At 45.6% G+C, this 22,821-nt stretch overlaps 2 protein-coding genes across 4 annotated transcripts; one reads left to right on the forward strand and one right to left on the reverse strand.

The window, feature by feature from the left end:
- The first annotated feature begins 7 nt into the window (after nt 1-7).
- On the forward strand, nt 8-12,428 carry MTFR1L (mitochondrial fission regulator 1 like). 3 transcript variants are annotated; one of them, XM_003415401.4, is made up of 7 exons: nt 8-114; nt 3,129-3,269; nt 3,765-3,869; nt 6,682-6,791; nt 7,056-7,267; nt 8,468-8,789; nt 11,419-12,428. In XM_003415401.4, exons 2-7 carry the CDS (start codon nt 3,255-3,257, stop codon nt 11,522-11,524), a joined length of 870 nt encoding a protein of 289 aa, XP_003415449.1. In that variant the 5' UTR covers nt 8-114; nt 3,129-3,254; the 3' UTR covers nt 11,525-12,428. The 3 variants fall into 3 exon arrangements, with proteins under 3 accessions (XP_003415449.1, XP_010593398.1, XP_023410149.1); XM_010595096.3 differs by having other exon boundaries at nt 8,504-8,789; XM_023554381.2 differs by lacking the exon at nt 8-114 and adding an exon at nt 131-148.
- A 739-nt stretch (nt 12,429-13,167) lies between these two features.
- On the reverse strand, nt 13,168-20,996 carry AUNIP (aurora kinase A and ninein interacting protein). The gene is made up of 2 exons (XM_023554380.2): nt 20,508-20,996; nt 13,168-15,009 (listed from the first exon to the last, which is right to left on the reverse strand). Exons 1-2 carry the CDS (start codon nt 20,620-20,622, stop codon nt 14,153-14,155), a joined length of 972 nt encoding a protein of 323 aa, XP_023410148.1. The 5' UTR covers nt 20,623-20,996; the 3' UTR covers nt 13,168-14,152.
- Between the last annotated feature and the right edge of the window lie 1,825 nt (nt 20,997-22,821).

A 22,821-nucleotide genomic window follows, 5' to 3' on the forward strand; every position in this document is an offset into this window, starting at 1 on the left:
CGCGCGAGGACGCGGCGCGATGCGCAGCCGCAGAGGATCGCTTCCGGGGGGGGCGGGTCAGCGGAAGTGAGGGCGGCGAGGCTGGCTACCCGCTGTGGTAGGAGGGGCCGTGAGGTAAGTCCTGGAGCCGGGATTAAGGTGAGAAAAGGTGCGTGTGCCACTCCAGAAGCGAGAATGCAGGCTTCTGGGCGGGCCAGATACTGCCAGACGCTGTGCGGAGCCTGTGACTCCTGTTCCCGTGCTAGTTCTCGCGGGAGCCGGTGTTGGCCGCCGCATTTGGCAGGAGGGGAAACTGAGTCCCCGAGGGGTAGTTGTTGCCCCGAGTCACCCAGCAAACGGTGGCCGGGCTAGACCAAGTGCCTTCCCCTTTCGGCCGCGCTCCCAGACGGGCGGCGGCTCCTCAGCCATCTCCTCGCCCCTCCTGAGACCCGGCCCCGGCTCAGAGTCCTCGGGCCTGGGGGTCCAGGGGCCGCCTGGGCAGGCGGCGAAAGTTTGGCCGACCTTGGCTCTGGTCGGGTCGAGCTGTCGCGGAGGAGGAGAGGCTTGTTTCCCCTGCCACCGCAGCGGTTTCCCCTGCCAGCGCAGCTCCTTGAGGCCCTCGCGGGGTGACTGTCGGCGCAGGTCGCCAGTCGCTGGTCCGCTCAGCAAAGTTTCACTGAGCACAGCGGCGCCCGGGACCCAAGGGTGATGAGACAGGCCCAGCTCTGGCGGAGCGCCCAGTCTCCTTAGGGAGACTATGTGTAAACAGAATGACAACAACCTCATAAGGGGCTCTGGGAGCGCAGAAGTGGTGAGAACCAACCACTGGCCAGCGAACTGCGGGAAGATTTCGCTGAGACCGTGACACTTGCGTGTAGGGTTTTGAAGGCTAAGTTAGTGTTCTCCTTCATTGATTCATTTCTTAATTCCACAAATGTTTATTAAGGGCTTACTGTGTCCTGTGTACTAGGCAGGTGTGTTGTGGGCTGGGGAAATCCCTTCCCTTCTGACAAGCAGCAGTTACCTGATACTATTGCGAGAGGATTCAGAAGAAAGGTAGGGTGCTGTGGGATGAACAGTAAAGGACCTGACCCTGTCGCGGCAGGGGAAATGATGCTTGAACTGAACTCTGAACAGTGAATAAGAATGAAGTCTGGTGAAAGGGGTGCTGATGTTTCTTCAGTTAGAGGGAGCAGTGTAGACAAAGCCTCAGAGGTGGCATTCCTGGCCACTGAAAGAAGGCCAATATGGCCGGAGGCAGAGGGAAAGCAGGACATGTGGCTGGTTAAGTGTGCAGGGTCAAATTGTAGGAGGCTGTGTAGGCTCCAGTGAGTTTGGTCTAAGAAGGGGGAGACCTTGCATGTCATGTTGAGGAATCTAGGTCTTATCCCATTGTCTCTAGCAAGCCAGTAGAGGGTTTTGAACACAGGAATAATATGATCAGCGTGTGTTTCAAAAAGATTCCTCAGCCTGTGGTGTGAGTGTTAGGCCCAGCTGAGTCTTTGGAGGTAAGATCAGGGGGGAAGTGGTTGTAATGAGTAAAGCGAGAAGCAGAGAGAAGTACTGTACTTGGAGATTTCTGCAGGCACTGACATCAGCACAGAGCCTGACACAAAGAGAAACTTTGATAAAAGGCTAGAACAGAAGGGAGAATACCGAGCCTCTGTAGGAGGCGGTAAGATCTGGACCGGTCTTAGGTTTTTGCTACTAGCACGACCACTGAGTGACCTTAGACAAGTCCCTTCTACTTTCCAGTTTCTTTTCCCCATCTACATCATAAAGTGCATATCTCTTCTCTCAGGGGTGGGAGAGACCATCTGAGGGAGGGTTCCAAAAAGCTGTCCAGTCCGTCCCTTCTTCACAGTTTGTCCATGGCTCACTAGCGACTTCTCACTCAGCCATTCCTGGCCCTCATGACCTGACCCTCAGTCTGTCTTTGCAGCCTTACCATCCTCTGTTTCTCTCTACATATCCTTCACCTTCCTGTCCTGGACCTTTGCACTTGCTGCTGTTTTTCTGTCCTTCCTAACCCGCTGAACTCACCATGGGGCTTTGGGGCCATAGGACTGAACTTACCTAGCCACCTGCCTAGCCTGCCTCTCTTAAAAAAAAAAAATTGCTGTCAGTTGATTTCAACTCACGGTGACCCTGTGTGTGCAGAGTAGAACTGCACTCCACAGGGTTTTCAAGGCTGTGAACTTTCAGAAGCAGATCACCAGGCCTTTCTTCCAGGGTGCCTCTGGATGGGTTCAAACCTCCATTAGGTAGTGTTATTCAGCCTTAGTTAGAGTTATGTACTCAGGTTCTTTCTCCCTGCTAGACTGTTGAGTTCCTTGAGGGCATGGCTATATCTTAGGATTCCATAGCCCCAACAGTGCCCGCACAGGGCCTGGTATCATTGGTGTTTGGTGAACAAGGGAATGAATGAGCTCATTGATTACATCTGCTCAGCACGAAGGACAGCTGTGAAGAGGCCAGTCAGTAGTGACCCCAACCATCTGTGCTATGTTTTAACTGTTCATTAAGCACTTTAAAATTGCCTGTTTCACTGATTGACCCTCAAGGTAACCTGGCGTAGTAGTCTTACCCACTTTTTACAGATGGAAAAGCCAGTGTTCAGAAAGGTTAAATGGCTTGCCTAAGGCTACAAAGCTAGTAGGTGGCTGGGCCAGGATAAAAATGTTTGGCTCTTCTCCATGTAGCCCAGTAGACTGAGTCTGCCAAGAGCTGGCTGTTAACTTTCTTGTTCTCCATCTTGCCTTTCCCCATTGTGGGGCCCTAGCGGTGTTAGGCTTGGTGGCAAGGGCAGGGCTCTTTCATCCTTCAAGAGTGAATGCTGGGCTTCAATGGTACCTACAGTTTGGCTTTTCCATGAACGTGTAGCTACCAAAGGATTCTACTTACATCCAGTCTTGCCTCAGGAAACCTAAGGGTCCAAGAAGTCTCCCAGGGTTGGCCAAGCTCACCCAGCAAGTCTGGAACAAAACCTTTAAGAAGCCATTATTGGGCAAGGACATCTTGGACTGGTTTTCTCTGTGAAACATCAGAAAAGCTCTGTTGCTTTGCTGTTAGTCATAACTCTGGAGGACTTGGTTTAGTGGGGCTTGTGTCCTGGCCATCAAGTATCCACTCTGGGGGTTGTTGCACAGGACGGGAAGTGTGTTCCTCAAGATGGCCTGATATGAAGGAGCCCCGCCTCCTACCTCCCCGATCCTCCAGAGCTGCCCTGTGGTTGCCTTGTCCTTCAAGTGCAGGAGCCGGTTGAAACATCAGGGATGGAAGCCAGTGTGGTAAGCAGCATCCACAGAGGGGTGGTGTGGTGGGGAACGCTGAGCACTGGGCCTGCTGAAGTACTGTTCCAGGCTCTGAGACTCTCGGCTTATCCCTTCCTTTCCCCTGGAGGCCTGGAATTAGAGACAAGCCACCTCTCCATCCCCTCCCCCAGGCATAGCCAACTGTGTTCTTGGGGCCAGTCAGGAGTCAGTCCTGCCTTTCTGTACAGAGGGAGGGGAGGGAAGCCTGGATGCCCCCTACACCCAGCTAATGTTTCACCCCTCCACTGGATCCTCTCAATGCCTGGGGCTGAGGAGGACACAGCTCTTAGGTGGCTGGCCAAGGCGAGGTTGGGAACAGGGAAACTTGCCCTCATAAATGACACTTGAGCTACCCCTGGACCGGGGTGCTCTGTCCTTGGGATTGAGGAATTCATTCCCCCCAAGGGCAGGGACAGTCGTTGGAGTCTCTTAGTCTGAGGTTGTGGCCGTCTCTTTCCCTCTCTATTCTAGACCATCCCAATCTGGCAAAATAAGCCACATGGGGCTGCTCGCAGTGTAGTGAGAAGAATCGGGACCAACCTGCCCCTGAAGCCATGTCCCCGGGCATCCTTTGAGGTGAGTACGCTAGAAGGAAGGGCAGGAAGAGTAGAGGCTGAGAGTATGGGAAGACAGTGCTGCTCTTGTGCCCAGACCACTCGGCATTGCCAAGGCAGGTTGCTTTCCAGATCGTTGTGTCATTTTGTCAATAAACATTTACGAAGTGTTTATAATGGATCCTGGTCAGTGCAGCTTCCTAATCGCACACAAACCTCTGACCACAACAGTCAGACGTCCATTTGGCCCATAAATTAATAATCATGTCTCTGTTGCTTCTGCTAACTGATTCTGACTTCATCAGCCTCCAGAGATCGAGTTTATCACAGCAGACCGCAAGGCCCTGGATCACATCTTTAGACCAGTTAGGTATGTCTGTGTACTGAGGTTTTTGCCTGCAACCTTAGCATGTCCCCACATGGGACACTGAGTGATGTATATAACTCTGAGTTGAGCTCTGGTTTTCTTTACCAACTCTAAGGCTAGGACACTTAGCCACCTATTTTCAGTGTTTCCCTAAGGCCATTACCCCCATCCGCCTCTTTCTGCTAAGTCTGGCCACTCCTTAGCTCTGTGTCTGGGGGGCCTTTAGCACTACTCTGTAGCAGAGATTCCTGCCTGGTCCCCATCTCTGAGAACCCTTTGCAATGGAAAACTACCATTTTTTAGGCCCAGCTCCCTCCCTCTTGGAAGTAATGGTTAAGTACCAGCTCCAGACTAGATGCTTACGGTGTGTGGGTCTGAGGAGCTGGGACACAAAAGAAATCCTTCTGATTTCTGCCTGCACAGAGGAGACAGCAATATATGCATGAAGGCACATGGGCCCAGGTGAAAACAAATGAAAGAGCTGAGTTTATATATCAGGTGCTGAACTGTGAAGTTTACATAGGAGCTGGAGTGAGAAGTAGTGTCAACGTTGGTATTAGAATCAGGAACGGGGTTGGAAATTAGTGTGTGCGTGTTGTTAGGAAGGGAGTGTCCCATGACCCAGATTGCCAGTCATCTAGGATTGCCTGAAGGGGTAGGCACGATGTGGTCCTAGCTATACCAGAAGCAAAGGGAAGGAAGGCCAGCTGGTGAATGGGACTGACTTCGTGGAGGGTGCCCCACAGTTGGCTACCTCTCCAGTCCTTTGGCCAGATGCTCCTGGTCAGAGACCATCCAGGGCACAGGGTCCCACAGAACAGGAGCATGTGTGAGTTGTGTTAGTAACACTAGCTAACATTTACAGAGTACATACTATGTGCCAGGCACTGTGTGCCAAGTACCTTATATGCACCAACTCATTTAACTGCCCAGCATAAAGGAGCACTCAGAACTAATCCAGGAAAGCAAGTGGAGGCTTCCCTAAATGGCCCATCTTAGCAGCACCTCTTGGATCTGTGGGCATCCTCTGTGTGACCTTGGAGTGTCACTTAACTCCTGGGAGTCTGTTTAAAAGCTAGAGGTATCAATCCCTGATCTACCTACCAAACAATTCAGAGCAAAAACATCTGGATTTAACTTGTGTGTAGGTGTGCTTTTGAGAAATTATTCCAGATTTCTATTATAAATTATTAAATATTTAAGGGAATCTTATAATTTTCTTTTATATTATATAGATATTAAATTATGGAAAGTAAAAAAGGAGAAAGGAAAATAAATTACCTATAATCACACAGTCATGACATAATTTTGTAGGTCCTTACCATTTTTTTCTAGATACAGCCTTTTTACTTTGCTGTCATCATAGTCAGCACGTGATTGAATCCTCCAGACTTATTTAACATAGTGTTAATTAGTCTCTCTGTTCTGTCCTAGTTCATTTGGTTGAGGGGCTATTTTAAGGAATCTTGTTATGCTTCTGGAAACCCTGGTGGCATAGTGGTTAAGAGCTACAGCTGCTAACCAAAAGGTCGGCAGTTCAGATCTACCTGGTGCTCTTTGGAAACGGTATGGGGCAGTTCTGCTCTGTCCTGTAGGGTCACTGAGTCAGAATCAACTTGACAGCAACAGGTTTTTTGGTTTACTATGGTTCTTTGTTTAATTCATCATTTCTTTTTATTTAAATCTAGATAATCAAATTATCAACCTTGTTTAAAACAACACTGCTATAACAATATAAATCCCAATTTATAAAGGGGTTGCAAAGATTTAGCCTGGGAGAAATTTCCTGGTGATGTAACAGGTTGTTGATGACCTTGCACTTGTATTCTTGCAACCAGCAGACAAGACGGTCTTGGACAGTGGCCATTTCTGTCAAGAGGTAACTCAGGCCAGACATGCTAAAGACCCTTTTGCTGTAGGCCAGCGTCAGGAAACTTTTTCTCTAAAGGGCCAGATAGTAAACACAGGCCATACAGTCAGTTCAACTTGAAAGCAGCCATGGACATTACATAAACCAGTGGGCGCGGCTGTTTCCCAGTAAAACTTTTTATATAAAAACAGGCACCAATGCCTGCTCTAGGCCACCATGTTTTGGTTGGATGATAACAGCAGCCTGATAGCTGGTCTCTTCCACCTTCCCGTCCATGTTCCACGCAGCAGCCAGAGTAATCTTCCTAATCCTCAAACTTGATCCTTAACTACTTGAAAGCCTCCAATGGCTTGTCATTGGTCTTAGCATCAAAGCTCCTGATTTACTCTCTAGCCTCTCTGTTCCAGCCATGCTGAACTGTCTGTAATCCCATGAACTCTCTTGCTTCTGGCCTCTTACCCAATCTGTTCCCAATCAGGAACACTCTTCCCTTTTAGGACAGCCCCTTGACACATCTTATGTGTTTTGCACAGTCCTCTCTGCATGTCTCGTCACAGGGTCAGTAAATGTTTGCTGATGAATTTTGCCTCCCCATAGGCCCTACCCAATATCTCTGACCTGTGTCTGAGGGATGCGCCCCCGGTTCCTACCCTGGCTGACATCGCTTGGATTGCTGCAGATGAAGAGGAGACCTATGCCCGGGTCAGGTAGCTGAGGCAGTAGCCAGTCTGCCAAGGGATGGGAAGCATCTTCCCAGACAAAACAGCAGGCAGCAGAGAGAGTTCTCGTGAGAGATGAGAGCCCAGGGCAGTAGGAGTGAGAGCTGTTGCCGTTCTGCAGTCACAGTGCCAGGACTCAAGAGAGGGTGCAGAGCTGGGCTGTGTTACTCTTGTAAGAAAGGGTGGAGTAATTTGAGTAGGAGTTCAGTGGCTAGCTGTCTCTGACTGAAAACTTGCCTTTACCTGGTCCAGGAGCGATACACGCCCCCTGAGGCACACCTGGAAGCCCAGCCCTCTGATTGTTATGCAGCGCAATGCCTCAGTGCCCAACCTGCGTGGGTCCGAGCAGAGACTCCTGGCCCTGAAGAAGCCAGGCCTGCCAGCCCTAAGTCGCACCACAGAACTGCAAGATGAGCTGAGCCACCTGCGCAGCCAGATTGCCAAGATCGTGGCAGCTGATTCAGGTAGGAGCCCCTGAGAAGGGCCAGAGTATAGCAGGCTGTCGCTTTTACCACAGGGTTTTGGGCAGAGTAAGGGTAAGGAAAATGGTGGTCCCTGGTTGCCCTCAGGCCAAGCTGGCCTGTGGTATCCCTTGGATGTTTTCCACCATTTTCAGCTGGTTTCGTTAGGAGCAAAATCACTGACCCTCTAACCCCAGGCAGACTGATACCTTGGTTACAAAAACCAGCATCCCTTTCTAAGTGCCTTTAAGATCACATCTTCCATGAACCCTCAGTGGCTTTCCTTTTCAGTATAAGAAATAAGCATTCCCCCTCCCTACCACTGAGAGATGTGTCCCATTTAGGCACCTGTTTTCTGTTTCTTTGTCCTCTTAACCAGAGACCACCATTCTGTGTGTAGTTAGGGCAGAACCACTGGACATGGATGGGAGTCTGCCTTGACTACACTGCACACCAACAGGTGGACTGCTGCCGAGATGCCCAGGGGGTTTATCTTCATATTCCTCCCATCGTCTTATTTTTGTTTTTTTGATCCTCATTGACTAGTAGCTCTTGAACCTTATCAGTTGGTAGAGTACATGGAAATCATGGTGTTCTCTGAAATCATCATGTATTTAATTCCCTTGTGTGGAAGCTTTATTAAGGAATTGTCACTGAATTTTCCACTTGTATTTCTTGGCTACTTCCTTGTTTTGTCATCCAAGAGACAAGCAGAAACAGTTTTTGAAAAAACTTAAAAATTGAGGAAATATTCTCCATTAAAATTTGGGAAACTAGGAAGATCATTACCATTCTTTTTTTTCTGCAGACCACTTCTTCCAGCTCAGCAGAATTCAGAGGGACACACAGTCAACAGCACTAACCCTGTTATAATGGAGAAAAAAATAAACTCAGGCCTTGATTTTGTTACTCTTGCTTCAGTCTGAGACAGTGTTGTCACTCCAGTGACTGCGGGGCTTTGGGGTCTTTCTGCCCTTCCTAAACGTTGGAAGAGCCTGTTGCTGTCTACATCTTCCTGAGACCCTGAGTAGGGAGGGTGCTGAAGGGAGCATCTGCTAGCTCCAGACATCATCCTGGGAGTTCCCAGGATGTCATGGTATCAGCCCAGGAAATGAATGTTCAGTAGGCAGTGATGTGGAAAGAAGATAGTGCTGTTATGTTCTGGCCCCAATGTCCATCCATGCCTGTTGTTTTCTCTTTCAGCTTCGGCTTCATTAACGCCAGATTTCTTATCTCCAGGAAGTTCAAATGTCTCTTCTCCCTTACCTTGTTTTGGATCCTCATTCCACTCTACAACTTCCTTTGTCATTAGTGACATCACTGAGGAGACTGAGGTAGAGGTCCCTGAGCTTCCATCAGTCCCCCTGCTTTGTTCTGCCAGCCTTGAGTGTTGCAAACCAGAAAACAAAGCCACCTGCAGCTCATCTGAAGAGGATGACTGCATCTCTCTGTCCAAGGCCAGCAGCTTTGCGGACATGATGGGTATCCTGAAGGACTTTCACCGGATGAAACAGAACCAAGATCTGTAAGTATTATTTGAGAATCTTGGTGGTGTGTTTACTGTTTGTTGTCCATAGCCAGTGAGCTAACAGAATGTGAAAGCTTTGTGCACAGTATCTAGGACATGGTATGGCCTTAGTAGTAGCCATCTATTAATTGTTCACAAAGCTTGCTGACTACCGTGCCTGCTAGTACCTGGGTCCCACCTTGAGGACAGAGCAACACTTTACATTCGTCAGATTATGTCCCCAACCCAGTAACTCTCTATGAAGCTTCTATGACTTTGCCTTGGTCAAGTCGTGTTGACTTCCCCAGTATTGTGTACTCTTACTCTTCACCAGTTACCACTTATCTATTGTCTAGTTAGTGTTTTGCCCTTCTCAACCCCTCCACTCCCTCGTAATGATCAAAGATTGATTCTTGCTGCATGTAAACCTTTTCATGGGTTTTTACAGTAGTGGTCTCATACGGTATTTGTCCTTTTGCAACTGACTTAATTTCACTCAGCATAATGCCCTCCAGATTCATCCATGTTGTAAGATATTTCATAGATACATCATTGTTCTTCGTTGTTGGGTAATATTCCATTGTATGCATATACTAGTTTACCCATTGATCTGTTGGTGGGCACTTAGGTTGTTTCCGTCTTTTTGCTATTGTGACTAATACTTGTGAACATGGGTGTGCTTGTGTATTCGTGTGACGGCTCTTATTTCTCTAGGATATATTCCTACGAGTGGAATTGTTGGATTGTATAGTATTCTATTTCTACCTTTTTAAGGAAGCACATACCGTTTTCTGAAACGGTTGCACCATTTTGCATTCCCCCCAGTGGTGCGTAAGTGTTCTAGTCTTCCCGCAGCCTCTCCGGCATGTTATTGTTTTTTTTTATTATTATTGTTAGTGCCAGTAATGTCAGAGTGAGATGGTATCTCACTGTAGTTTTGATTTGCATTTCTCTAATGGCTTAATGATCAGGAGCATTTCCTCATGTCGATTAGCCGCCTGAATGTCTTCTTTGGTGAAGTGTCTGTTCATATCCTTGGCCCATTTTTTAACTGGATTATTTGCCTTTTTGTTGTAGAGGTGCTCTAGGTGTTTCTGACAGTGTGAGGGATTTTGGGAACTGCATACCTTGAGAAACTCATCCAGTAGAGAAGCCCTAGAGCCCCGACCTGAGGGAGTCTCTCCTAGGGTGGTCTGTGCTCCTGCACGGGCTCATCAGCGAACTTGTTTAAATGCAGGTTCCTGGCATTTTTGTTCTTATGTTTGAGATCCTGACCTTGAAGGCCAGAGCCCAGGGTGCGCAGCTACATTTGTTAACACAGATTTTAAAAAGCTGTTGTGGGAGCATGGCAGTAAGGGCTCTCTCTTGAGTTGATGAAGTTCCTTGTGCAAGGAGTGCTTTGTGTCTCCTGGGCCCCATTTCCCTCTGAAAACCAAACAAGGCTAAGTGATTCCCCCATTGCTTCCTTTAGGGAAGTAAAATTTTTAAAAATATTTTATTAATTTTTAGGGTAAGTTTACACAACAAAACAGGTTCCCATTCTACAATTTCTGTACATAACGTTCAGGAACACTGGTTGCACATTCATCACATTGGGCCAGCATTCTCATTACTTCCGTTCTAGTGTTCCACTTAGGGAAGTCATTTTACTTTCCTTTTCTGGCCCTAGCCAGGTTGGTCGTACTGACCCATAGTTCTTTGTCTTTCCCATCCCAAATTCTGCTGCTGCTGTTTCTGGGCTCCCTGAGTCTTTTTCTTCTGGTCACAATATTTTATGGATCAACTCTCAGACTTTGTCGTACTGGCCTCGTGCACCAAATTAGATCCAAGACCCTCATTGCCAAGTCTCTCCTTCCCCTGGTGTCCTGGAATCTTTTCTGTCTTGTTAGTACAAGAAGCTGGGTTGGTGAGGGAGAATGGGAAAGAAGCCCAGTCTCAGCAGAGGTTCAGAAATGTGACAGACTAAAGGCAGATCCTCTCATTTTTGCTTTCAAGCTTTAATAACCAATCTTGACTCTGATGCCTAGTTTAATGGCCAATAAAACGTCTTCATAATGATCTGTTTAAGTTCGCTAGAATTTCAGTTGTTTTCCGGGTATCTGGATATATTGGGTAATTTAAACCTACCTCAGTCTGGATCTCTCATTAAGAAAAAACAAAAACAACTCTACTACCTTGTTGAGGAGACAAGGTAACAGGAAATCATCAGCAAACCTTTTCCCCAAAAAGGTAATAAGGGTCAGAATGGCCAGGAATCATCGCTTAACTTTCTCTGCTGGCTCTCTGGAGAAATGCTACTAAGATACAGCCAGAAGATGGAGCAGAGGCTTAGCCACCAGAGGCCAACTGTGACAGGTTGATGGCCCTTTATTTTGCCCACATTTTAGAGTCATTTCAGGAGATAGTAAACCATTCTAGTTAAGAGCATGAGATTTGGAACCAGCTACCTTGGTTTTAACTTCTCGATTCACCACTTAGTGAATTGGACAGATTGAATAAATTTTCTGTGCTTCAGTTTCCTCATCTGTAAAAAGCGACTGTAATAGCCTCTACCTCATGTGACTGTTAAGGATTAAACAAGATAATGTATGTGAATACTGTCCAGGACTAACTACTCAATAAATACGAGCTGTTATTGGGTCTCCAGGAGCCGCAGTTTATTGAAGGAGGAAGACCCTGCCGTCCTTATCTCTGAAGTCCTAAGGAGGAAGTTTGCTCTGAAGGAAGAAGATATCACTAGAAAAGGAAACTGACAGTACCCAGCTCTGCAAACTCAGTCTCAGGCTCCTGGAGGTCCTTCAGTAGCTGCCTTCCTCACCGCAGATGTTTCTGCCTCCCAATTAGAAATGTGCAGCCATCTTGCCAACAGGCTAGAGCATGGACTGAGAGAGGAGCTACATGTCTCCCACACTTCAAACCTTAGCAGAAGCTAAGGCCTGTGTTTTGAGCTGAGACATTTGTTACAGGTAATTGTGGAGGGTGGAGTGTCTCAGTTTAAAGGGTGAGATAGAAGTTGCTGGTTTTTCTTTGCCCCTATATGAAAATAGGTCCTAAATGGATGACTGACTTCACTGCATTAGACCCCATAACTGGTCTCACAGGACACTTTGTGCCCAGCTGTCACTCACTCTCAGCTGCTTTCTTTCAGCAGAGCAGGGCTGAGGGGAAGAGGCTGTAAACGTTTATGTACATGTCCACAGGGCAGGGAGAATCTCACGCTGCTCCATTGTAAACCTACACCAATGCCTGGCAATCACCCTCTGCCCTTCCCTGTCCAATACCTAGATACAGGGGTCAGGCGGCTGGACCAGCTGACACTGGGCTGCTGCTGGGAGGCCTGGGCTGTTTTTTTCTTACACATTTTGTAATACTGTACAACCACATATACCGCCCTGGGGCCTCATCAGATCTACTGTTGTTTGAACTTTCTCTTCCTCGGACTTTTCGTTTAAGCCCAGTAGGAAAGAGTAATGAGGAGGGGAAGGAGTGCACCACCCTTCTTCTAGGCCCCTGACTGCTCCTTTGGGCTGGGCCAAGGTTTGTACCTACCACACCACTGCATGACTCAGATGCCCTCAGGTCCCTTTCTCTGCGGTATGTATACTCTGTGTTCGGGCTGAAGCACTACTTGACATTAAAGGATTTGGAGAGATTGTATTTGCCTGGTCCATCTGAGTTGTGATTACCCAGTATCCCTCAAGATTATAGTATTCCTGTTAATTTGAAGGTACATGAACCTTCTTAAACAGGCTCCTGGCTTCCCCTCTTATAAGGTCCTGCCCTTTAGAAGACTTCCCTAGTGAGCTTCATTCATCTCCCTTTCTGTAACAAAATAATTGTGCCCTTTGCAGGGCTTCAGGCCAAATTGTTCAGGTTCGAACCCCTGCTGGCAGTTTGCATTTCTGACAAGTTCCCAGGTGATGCTAATGCTACTGGTTAGGTACCAATTTTGAGAACCACTAGTAGAGCACGGTTCTCTAAATTTATACATAAGAATCACCTGGAGATCTTGTTAAACTGTAGTCTGTCTGATTCAGTATATCTGGAGCAGAAATACAAATTCTTAACAGGAGTTCAAACCGGTTCAAAGTCCTGGCCCTACGCTCTTAAAAGCAGTTCCATCTTATTAACTTTGCAGGCTTTCCCTTAAGCCTTTTAGATATCACTCCTGCATTATGGGAAACTGCCACCTGGTGGATGATGTCTTGAGTACAACACAGGTCAAATTAGACTCGTTTTCTCATCTGCCCCGTGGAAATGACAGCATATGTATACTATTAAAAAGTCACTTGTTCAAAAAAAAAAAAATTGGTAATGTTTTAATTACCATCACCCTGCTTTATAGACAGTCATTTACTTAAGATTGAAAGTTTTACAAAGAGGGTTTCCTCTCACCTTGTGAAAGAAAATAGTATAGTCACATCTAGACTAGTATATAGCTAAGGCTTTTTTTTTGGAGCCCTGGTAGCACAGTGGCTAAAGTTCTTGGCTGCTAACCAGAAGGTCAGCAGGTTAAACCCACCAGCTGCTCCACGGAGAAAGATTTGGCTGCCTGCTTCCATAAAGATGTACAATCTTGGAAACCCTATGGGGCAGTTCTACTCTTGTCCTCTAGGGTCACCATGAGTCGGAATCAACCTTGACCATAAGGGGTTTGGTTTGCATTAAGGCTTTAGGGAGAATGATTTAAATATCAAGTATAAAAAAAAAAAACCAAACCCACTGCTGTCGAGTTGATTCCGACTCATAGTGACCCTACGGGACAGAGTAGAACTGCCCCATAGAGTTTCCAAGGAGCGCCTGGCAGATTCAAACTGCCGGCCTTTTGGTTAGCAGCCGTAGCACTTAACCACTACACCACCAGGGTTTCCAATATCAAGTATATAAACTTAAAATGCTATAAAGTTACCACAAAAATAACATAAAACTCCCACCAGCCTACCTTTTTCTGTCCTCACCTCCACAGGCAGATTTGCCTTATCACTCAAAAAGTTGTCAAAAATAATGGTCCCAAGCGTAGGTTTAGTGGGTAAGATTATAGCCAGCGAGTAAAAGAACATAATGATAAGCAGGATCCCAGTCAGGCATCTGGAAGGGGAGGCTCATAAGAGGCTCTTCAGTGCAGGGACAAGAACCTACCTGCCTCCTCAGTGCTCATCATAGACTTGTTCAGGGCACTTACTAGCCACCACCTTCCTCAGGAAAAGGTACCAATGCCAATCACAGTGTCTCAGATGGCACCACCTGCTTTATTTACACAAAGAAAATGCTCAATAATGACAACAGTTTCATCCTGTGCCCCACCCCCCCCACCCCCAAAAAAGATCAGTTTTACATATCTCCATTTCAAGGCGCTCTTACAACCAAATCTTCAAAGGCATTCAAAATTGGTGCCTGATAACTTGATTACCTTCAGAGTCCTGGGTAAAGAGCCAATTAGCCTGCAGATTTAACTGAGCGGGCCCATCCTGGCACCAAGCCTGAGGGCTGTTAGGAGCCTGCTGTAAACCCTGATTCTGGTCGTTGGTGACATCTCGGAAAGGAGCTCTAGGGTTGTGGGCAATGACCCGCTGGCCCTGAGAATCGGCACTGAAAAGCTGACTCCAGGAGTCCTTGTCTCTCCTTTCACTGTCCCAGGAAAACAGAGATACGGGACAGGGGCTTTGCTTTGCTGACACTGTGTTTTCTCCGCTCCGGGAATCCCTGTAAGGCTGAGTGTGAGGGGCCCGCCTGTTCTCTTTGGCAGATACCTTGCTTTCCAATTTAGTCCTGTCCAAGGGCTGATGGCATTTGCCCCCATGCAGTTTCACATCTCTCTCAATGTCCTGATACTTATTTTTCTTAGATCTCTGAAGCCCTTCCCTATTCCCAGAAGAATCTTCCTCTCCCTTGTCCTCCTTTTGGTCCGGCAAACAAGAACTTTCCCAGTCCTGGGTGAAGGAAAAAGCCAGTGAGGCTTTTCTCTCTCCAGCACAGACTGGAGTGTCAGGCAAAGACAGCGCAGTCAAAACTGGGGTTTCCAGTCTGGGGGAACCAGAAGTCTCCTGGTGGGACTGAGGACAAAATCCAGTGTCCTGGATGTCTGCAGGGGTTGAAGTGGCTAAAGGGGCTGCCATACAATCATCATGCAAGCCGTGGAGAAAATGCTCCAGCTGGGTTGCATCTTTCTTAGACTCTTTGTCGGTCTGACTTTCTCTGTGAGAGGAAATGCTTGTCTGATTACCATCACTGGTCTTTCCTAGAAAAAGAAAAGTGAACAACTTTTTAAAAATATTTAATAAAGTATTTAAAGTAACAATCATAAACCCATTGCATGTTTAAAAGTGAACAACTATTCTACAGGAAAATTCAGTTGGCTTTTTCTGAAATCAGTATCGGTTACTACTACGTAGTGTTGAGGTCTTGTTTAGACTCTTCAAATAACTTCCTAGTGGATCTTACTGTTTTCAATCTCTCTATTCCCTCCCAATTTCCCGACTCAAATATTTGGATGCTTCCTTTGCTTAATGAAGTCAAACATGGATTACAATCAGACTACATCCTACCTTCCCAGCTGAATTTCCACATGTGGGTTTGTTTAATATAGGGCACCATTAGTTTTTCTTTTGTTTTTTATTTAATGTGACTTTTGCTGAATAGTGGTCCTGGCCAAGTATATACTCCTGGCTGTTGTCCTGTGAGCATACTCAACACACAGTATTATTTTAAGGTCCCAAAGATCACATTAACTCTGAGAAACCTTCTGGTGACAACATAGGCTCCCCACACCCCAAACGTTTCATGGGAAAAGCAGTAAAGACACAGAAAGTTAAGTCAGCTAGTACCAAAAAAACCAAACCCACTGCTGACAAGTTGATTCCAACTCATGGTCACCCTATACAACAGAGTAGAACTGTCCCATAGGGTTTCCAAGGCTTTAAATCTTCATGGAAGCAGACTGCCACATCTTTCTCCCTCGGTGAACTCAAACCACCGACCTTTTGATTAGCAGCTGAGGACTTATCCAAGTCAGACAGATGTTGTTAGGTGCCGTCGAGTCGGTTCTGACTCATAGTGACTCTATGCACAACAGAATGAAACACTGCCCACTGCCCTGTCCTGAGCCATCCTTAAAATCGTTGTTATGCTCGAGCTCATTGTTGCAGCCACTCTGTCAATCCACCTCCTTGAGGGTCGTCCTCTTTTCCGCTGACCCTGTACTTTGCCAAGCATGATGTCCTTCTCCAGGGACTCATCCCTCCTGACAACATGTCCAAAATATGTAAGATGCAGTCTCGCCATCCTTGCCTCTAAGGAGCACTCTGGCCACACTTCTTCCAAGACAGATTTGTTCGTTCTCTTGGCAGTCCATGGTATATTCAGTATTCTTTGCCAGCACCACAATTCAACGGCGTCAACTCTTCTTCGGTCTTCCTTATTCATTGTCCAGCTTTCACATGCATATGATGCGATTGAAAATACCATGTTTTGGGTCAGGCGAACCTTAGTTTTCAAGGTGACATCTTTGCTCTTCAACACTTTAAAGAGGTCCTTTGCAGCAGATTTACCCAATGCAATGTGTCTTTTGATTTCTTGACTGCTGCTTCCATGGCTTTTGACTAGATCCAAGTAAAATGAAACCCTTGACAACTTCAGTCTTTTCTCCATTTATCATGATGTTGTTCATTGGTCCAGTTGTGAGGATTTTTGTTTATGTTGAGGTGCAGTCCATACTGAAGGCTGTGGTCTTTGATCTTCATTAGTAAGTGCTTCAAGTCCTCTTCACTTTCAGCAAGCAAGGTTGTCATCTGCATAATGCAGGTTGTTAATGAGCTTTCCTCCAATCCTGATGACCCGTTCTTCTTCATATAGTCCAGCTTCTCAGATTATTTGTTCAGCATACAGATTAAATAGGTATGGTAAAAGAATACAACCCTGATGCACACCTTTCTTGACTTTAAACTAATTAGTATCCCCTTGTTCTGTCTGAACAACTGCCTCTTGATCTATGTAAAGGTTCCTCAAGAGCACAATTAAGTGTTCTGGAATTCCCATTCTTCGCAGTGTTATAAATAATTTGTTAATGATCCACAGAGTCGAATGCCTTTGCATAGTCAGTAAAACACAGGTAGATATCCTTCTGGTATTCTCTGCTTTCAGCCAAGATCCATCTGACATCAGCAATGACATCCCCGGTTCCATGTCCTCTTCTGAAACCAGCCTGAATTTCTGGCAGTTCCCTGTCGATATACTGCTGCAGCCGTTTTTGAATGATCTTCAGCAAAATTTTGCTTGCGTGTGATATTGATATTGTTCTATAATTTCCACATTTGGTTGGATCACCTTTCTTGGAATTAGGCATAAATATGGATTTCTTCCAGTCAGTTGGCCAGGAAGCTGTCTTCCATATTTCTTGGCATAGACAAGTGAGCACCTCCAGCGTTGCATCTGTTTGTCGAAACATCTCAACTGATATTCCATCAATTCCTGGAGCCTTGTTTTTCGCCAGTGCCTTCAGAGCAGCTTGGACTTCTTCCTTCAGTACCATCAGTTCCTGATCATATGCCACCTCTTGAAATGGCTGAATATCGATTAATTCTTTTTGGTATGACTATGTATTCCTTCCATCTTCTTTTGATGCTTCCTGCGTCGTTTAATATTTTCCCCATGGAATCCTTCACTATTGCAACTCGAGGCTTGAATTTTTTCTTCAGTTCATTCAGCTTGAGAAATGCCGAGCGTGTTCTTCCCTTTTGGTTTTCCATCTCCAGCTCTTTGCACGTCGTTATAATACTTTATTCTTCTCGAGCCGCCTGTTGAAATCTTCTCTTCAGTTCTCTTACTTCATCAATTCTTCCTTTTGCTTTAGCTGCTTGATGCTCAAGAGCAAGTTGCAGAGTCTCCTCTGACATCCATCTTGGTCTTTTCTTTCTTTCCTGTCTTTTCAGTGACCTCTTGCTTTCTTCATGGATGATGTCCTTGATGTCATTCCACAACTCTTCTGGTCTTCAGTCACTAGTGTTCAATGCGTCAAATCTATTCTTCAGATGGTCTCTAAATTCAGGTGGGATATACTCAAGGTCATACTTTGGCTCTCGTGGACTTGCTCTGAGTTTCTTCAGTTTCAGCTTGAACTTGCATATGAGCAATTGATGGTCTATTCCACAGTCGGCCCCTGGCCTTGTTCTGACGGATGATACTGAGTTTTTCCATCATCTCTTTCCACAGATGTAGTCAATTTGATTTCTGTGTGTTCCAACTGGTGAGGTCCATGTGTATAATAGTCGCCGTTTATGTTGGTGAAAGAAGGTATTTGCAATGAAGAAGTTGTTGGTCTTGCAAAATTCTATCATTCGATCTCTGGCATTGTTTCTGTCACCAAGGCCATATTTTCCAACTACTCATCCTCCTTTGTTTCCAAATTTCGCATTCCAATCACCAGTAATTATCAATGCATCTTGATTGTATGTTCAATCAATTTCAGTCTGCAGCAGCTGATAAAAATCTTCTATTTCTTCATCTTTGGCCTTAGTGGTTGGTGCGTAAATTTGAATAATAGTCGTATTAACTGGTCTTCCTTGTAGGCATATGGATATTATCCTATCACTGACAGCGTTGTACTTCAGGATAGATCTTGAAATGTTCTTTTTGACGATGAATGCAACACCATTCCTCTTCGAGGTGTCATTCCCAGCATAGTAGACTATATGATTGTCCGATTCAAAATGGCCAGTAGCAGTCCATTTCAGCTCACTAATGCCTAGGGTATCGATGTTTATGTGTTCCATTTCATTTTTGATGATTTCCAATTTTCCTAGATTCATACTTCGTACATTCCAGGTTCTGATTATTAATGGATGTTTGCAGCTGTTTCTTCTCATTTTGAGTCATGCCACATCAGCAAATGAAGGTCCCGAAAGCTTTATTCCATCCACGTCATTAAGGTTGACTCTACTTTGAGGAGGCAGCTCTTCCCCAGTCATCTTTTGCGTGCTTTCCATCCTGGGGGGCTCATCTTATAGCACTTTATCAGACAGTGTTCCGCTGCTATTCATAAGGTTTTCACTGGCTAATGCTTTTCAGAAGTAGACTGCCGGGTCCTTCTTCCTAGCCTGTCTCCGTCTGGACGCTCAGCTGAAACCTGTCCTCCATGGGTGACCCTGCTGGTATCTGAATACCGGTGGCATAGCTTCCAGCATCACGGCAACATGCAAGCCCCCACAGTACGACAAACTGACAGATGTGGGGGAGTCAGCCAGTAGGAAGGACAATAATAAAAAGCAACTACTATTGTCCATCCTGTCCATTTTATCACTTGCAGATTGGATCCTATCTCCCTTAAGATAAGGGTGAATGACACAGAATTTCCACTCTCTCCAAATTATACAAAATCTAGTTTCGAAATTCCGATAGTTCGTTTTCTTAGATCCATGGGCTTGATGACTGATTTCCTCTTTCCTTCTCCAATAAGAATTTATAATGCAGAAACTTGTGAAAGCATTTTCAACTTTGCCTAAGAATTCAATATAGACTATAAACTATACCAGAGTTTTTTTTTTTTATTAACTTTTATTGAGCTTCAAGTGAATGTTTACAAATCAAGTCAGACTGTCACATGTAAGTTTATATACACCTTACTCCGTACTCCCACTTGCTCTCCCCCTAATGAGTCAGCCCTTCCAGTCTCTCCTTTCGTGACAATTTTGCCAGCTTCCAACTCTCTCTATCCTCCCATCCCCCCTCCAGACAGGAGATGCCAACACAGTCTCAAGTGTCCACCTGATATAATTAGCTCACTCTTCATCAGCATCTCTCTCCTACCCACTGTCCAGTCCGTTTCATGTCTGAAGAGTTGTCTTCGGGAATGGTTCCTGTCCTGTGCCAACAGAAGGTTTGGGGACCATGACTGCCGGGATTCCTCTAGTCTCAGTCAGACCATTAAGTATGGTCTTTTTGTGAGAATTTGGGGTCTGCATCCCACTGGTCTCCTGCTCCCTCAGGGGTTCTCTGTTGTGCTCCCTGTCAGGGCAGTCATCAATTGTGGCCGGGCTATACCAGAGTTTTGAGATGGAAAAGGGTTAGGAAAAAATCTGTCCTTGATACTTAAACCAAAAAGGCATTTAGGTTTTTGTTTGAGGAAAGACGAGTGCATTTTGAGGGTTTATGCCAAGCAGTTCTGGGAATCAGACCAAGAGCTGAAGCACTACTCCCAACTCCCTCCAACTGGCAGGAACCCTGCCCTGTAAGCCCCAGCCTGCTGTGAGGTAGTTGCTTCCATGAAGAGGGACATGCAAGCAAAAGACTGCCAAAGGATGATGAGACACAAGCCAACTTTACATCAGCCTTTCTAAGAAAACAGCATCTTTAAACTTTGACTGACGTGAGAAGTATCATACAGAAATGTCAGTTCTCAATTAGCCTTATAAAGACTACTCATTGTGGCCAGTCCACAAGACATACCAGACTACAGCAGGTCAGCTCCCCTACTCACCCAACCTCAAGTACAGCTGTCCCCTCTGCTCTATCAGGGAATACAGATATTAGTATCAGATTGAGCAGAATAGAATCAGAGAGAGATGTTTATAAAAGCATGTATATATTGCTTTTTAGAAGGGAGTGATTTCTTGTGTTTTATATAGCCTCTCCCAGTAGGTCAGCAAAGTGGTTATCACCACTTGTCACAAATGTTCCAACATGGAAAAAAACACTCCTTTTTGCTTTATGGATAATGATGTGTTCCCAGTCGGGTCACCGTACCTGGCCGCAAGGTGAAGAAGGAAGCGATGCTGGTCTGCCGGATGCCTGCAGGTGGAGTACTTCTTTGAGTAAAAGAAATCTTAGCCTTCCTCTCTCCTGGAAAGAGTGTTAGCATTTTGATGCCAGATTTGATTAGATACGTCTGAGAAGGGGGAGAAAAAGAACAGAACCAATTGATATCAAAACAGCAGCTAGACAGGAGAGATTCAGTAAGTACCTGTGACCCTCCTGGAACCACACTGGGCCCTCTAGGCTCCACTCATATCCTATCCTCTAGGTAGTCTGCTAGACACCACCTTCCACCATTTCCTGCCATACACACGGTGTTTGTTTTTCTCAGGAATCACATCCTCCAACTATAGCCCCATTTTTTTGCTTCCCCGTGCAAGTCAGTCAGACTGACTAAACAGGATTTGTTAAAAGATAACATTCAGTAAACTCTTTCCATCATATTTAAAGATAATTAGTGATTCCAGATAAGCAGCAGTTTTCAAATAGTCACACAGTGGTTAAGCCATATAGCTTGGGTTCAAATCAGTCCCAATTCTGCCATTACTACCTAGCCGCGTGACTCTCTGCAAACGGCATAATCTCTCTGTGTCTCATTCTCATGTAAAATGGGACAATAATAGTACTCATTCTCATGTAAAATGGGACAATAATAGTACTTATCCCACAGGCCAGAGCCCTGGTGGCACAGTGGTTGAGAGCTGGGCTGCTGGCCAAAAGGTCGGCAGTTCAAACGCACCAGCCACTGCTTGGAAACCCTATGGGGCAGTACAGCTCTGTCCTATAGGGTCATTATGAGTCGGAATAAGACTCAACGGCAACAGGTTTTTTTTAATCCCACAGGGCAGTAATGAGAATTTAGTGAATTCACATAAAAGGTGTTTATAGTACCTGGGTAGTAAGACAGCATTCAGTAAGAGGCAGCGCTATGAGACAGCTCCAATCTCATCGCACCTTCATCTCAGGCCCCTTTAAACTTTATGGTGTGGAACTGGAAGGTGGATGGGAAAGGTTTGGGAAGTGGGTTTTGTCAACTAACTATAATCTCACCCTTATTTAGTGTGCTTTGTTTTTACTTCCACTTGTTTGTTATGGAATGCCTGAGTGGTAGGGAGTCATTGTTAGGTGCCATCGAGTCAATTTCGATTTACAGTGATGGCCATGGGACAGAATAGAACTGCCCCATGGGATTTTCTTGGCTGGCACCTAACAACAACAGTCTTTACAGATGCAGATGGCCAGCTCTATCTCCCACTGAGTGGGTTCAAACTTCCAACCTTTTGGTTAGTAGCTGAGTCCTTAAACCGTTTGTGCCACCAGGGCTCCCTGAGAAGTAGGGAGAGTAGGATTAAATTCAGTTTATAGAAGTGAAAAGCTGTGACCATCAAAGAAGAAATGGGATTTGCCAAAATTCATGCAGAAAGTTGGAGGTAAGCCTAAAACTTGAACTCAAATTATTAATTCTAACTCAAAGTTGACCTCATTTCATGTTTATATTTGGAAACTAAATTGCACATCGAGTAGTTTAAAGAAGAAATAAATCATGAATGAAAAATGCATACACTTCAGCTTGTAGTAGTACAGAACTTAACTTTCCACCGTGAACAACCAGAAAACCAAACAAGATATATGAAACCACTTGTTTTAGATCATGGACAACAGGTAGTACAGGACTTCGATGCCTGAGGGAAGGGAAACAATTGAGGTGAGCTCTGCAATCTTTCTAGCGTCCTGCCTGGAAGCATTTTCCAGACTGCAACGCATAAAGGAGGTACCCGGCCAGGCAGAGCACTGCAGTCCTGAGGAGTTCAGGAGACTAGACTGGAGATTGGGAAGCTGAGGTGGCAGAATGCACAGGAGCAGAGAAAGACTTCCAGAAATCTTCATGGGGATCCCTTCCGTCCACATCTGAATACTAAGCTACACATGTTAGGTGAAACTCCATGAGGCCAGGCAAAGAAATGCTGGGGAACTAACTGCAAGCTGAACAACTCCCAAAGCTCACACAAGGCTGGGAGACATCCAAGTTCCCCCTACTAGTCAGAGAAGAGAAACTAACATCCTTGAACACCAGGGGCATTTAGTAAAGCTCTGAAAAGGATCACCTGTTAGTAGTAGAGCTAAACTAACCCTAGAACAAAAGTTATTCTAAATCTGCCCTAACAGAGCTTTAAAAGGAAGCCTTGAAAGTATCAAGCTGATTAGCAAGTAATTACCTGCCAAAGCAAATTTCAATACTCTTTTTAAAGACAACAAAATGCAACAACAAGGTAGAATTCATAATGTCTACCATCCAGTAAAAAAC

This window comes from Loxodonta africana, chromosome 3 (genome assembly GCF_030014295.1).
Source record: "Loxodonta africana isolate mLoxAfr1 chromosome 3, mLoxAfr1.hap2, whole genome shotgun sequence".
NCBI lineage: Eukaryota > Metazoa > Chordata > Mammalia > Proboscidea > Elephantidae > Loxodonta > Loxodonta africana.

What these genes read in the sequence shown, in the direction of transcription:
- MTFR1L (XM_003415401.4), top strand. An exon ending in GATCGTGGCAGCTGATTCAG is followed by an intron (nt 7,268 to 8,467) that starts GTAGGAGCCCCT and finishes TTTCTCTTTCAG; the next exon opens with CTTCGGCTTCATTAACGCCA. An exon ending in ATGAAACAGAACCAAGATCT is followed by an intron (nt 8,790 to 11,418) that starts GTAAGTATTATT and finishes TTGGGTCTCCAG; the next exon opens with GAGCCGCAGTTTATTGAAGG.
- AUNIP (XM_023554380.2), bottom strand. Translation starts at nt 20,622, where the DNA reads ATGCTAACACTCTTTCCAGGAGAGAGGAAGGCTAAGATTTCTTTTACT. An exon ending in CTTCTTCACCTTGCGGCCAG is followed by an intron (nt 15,010 to 20,507) that starts GTACGGTGACCC and finishes TTCTTTTTCTAG; the next exon opens with GAAAGACCAGTGATGGTAAT.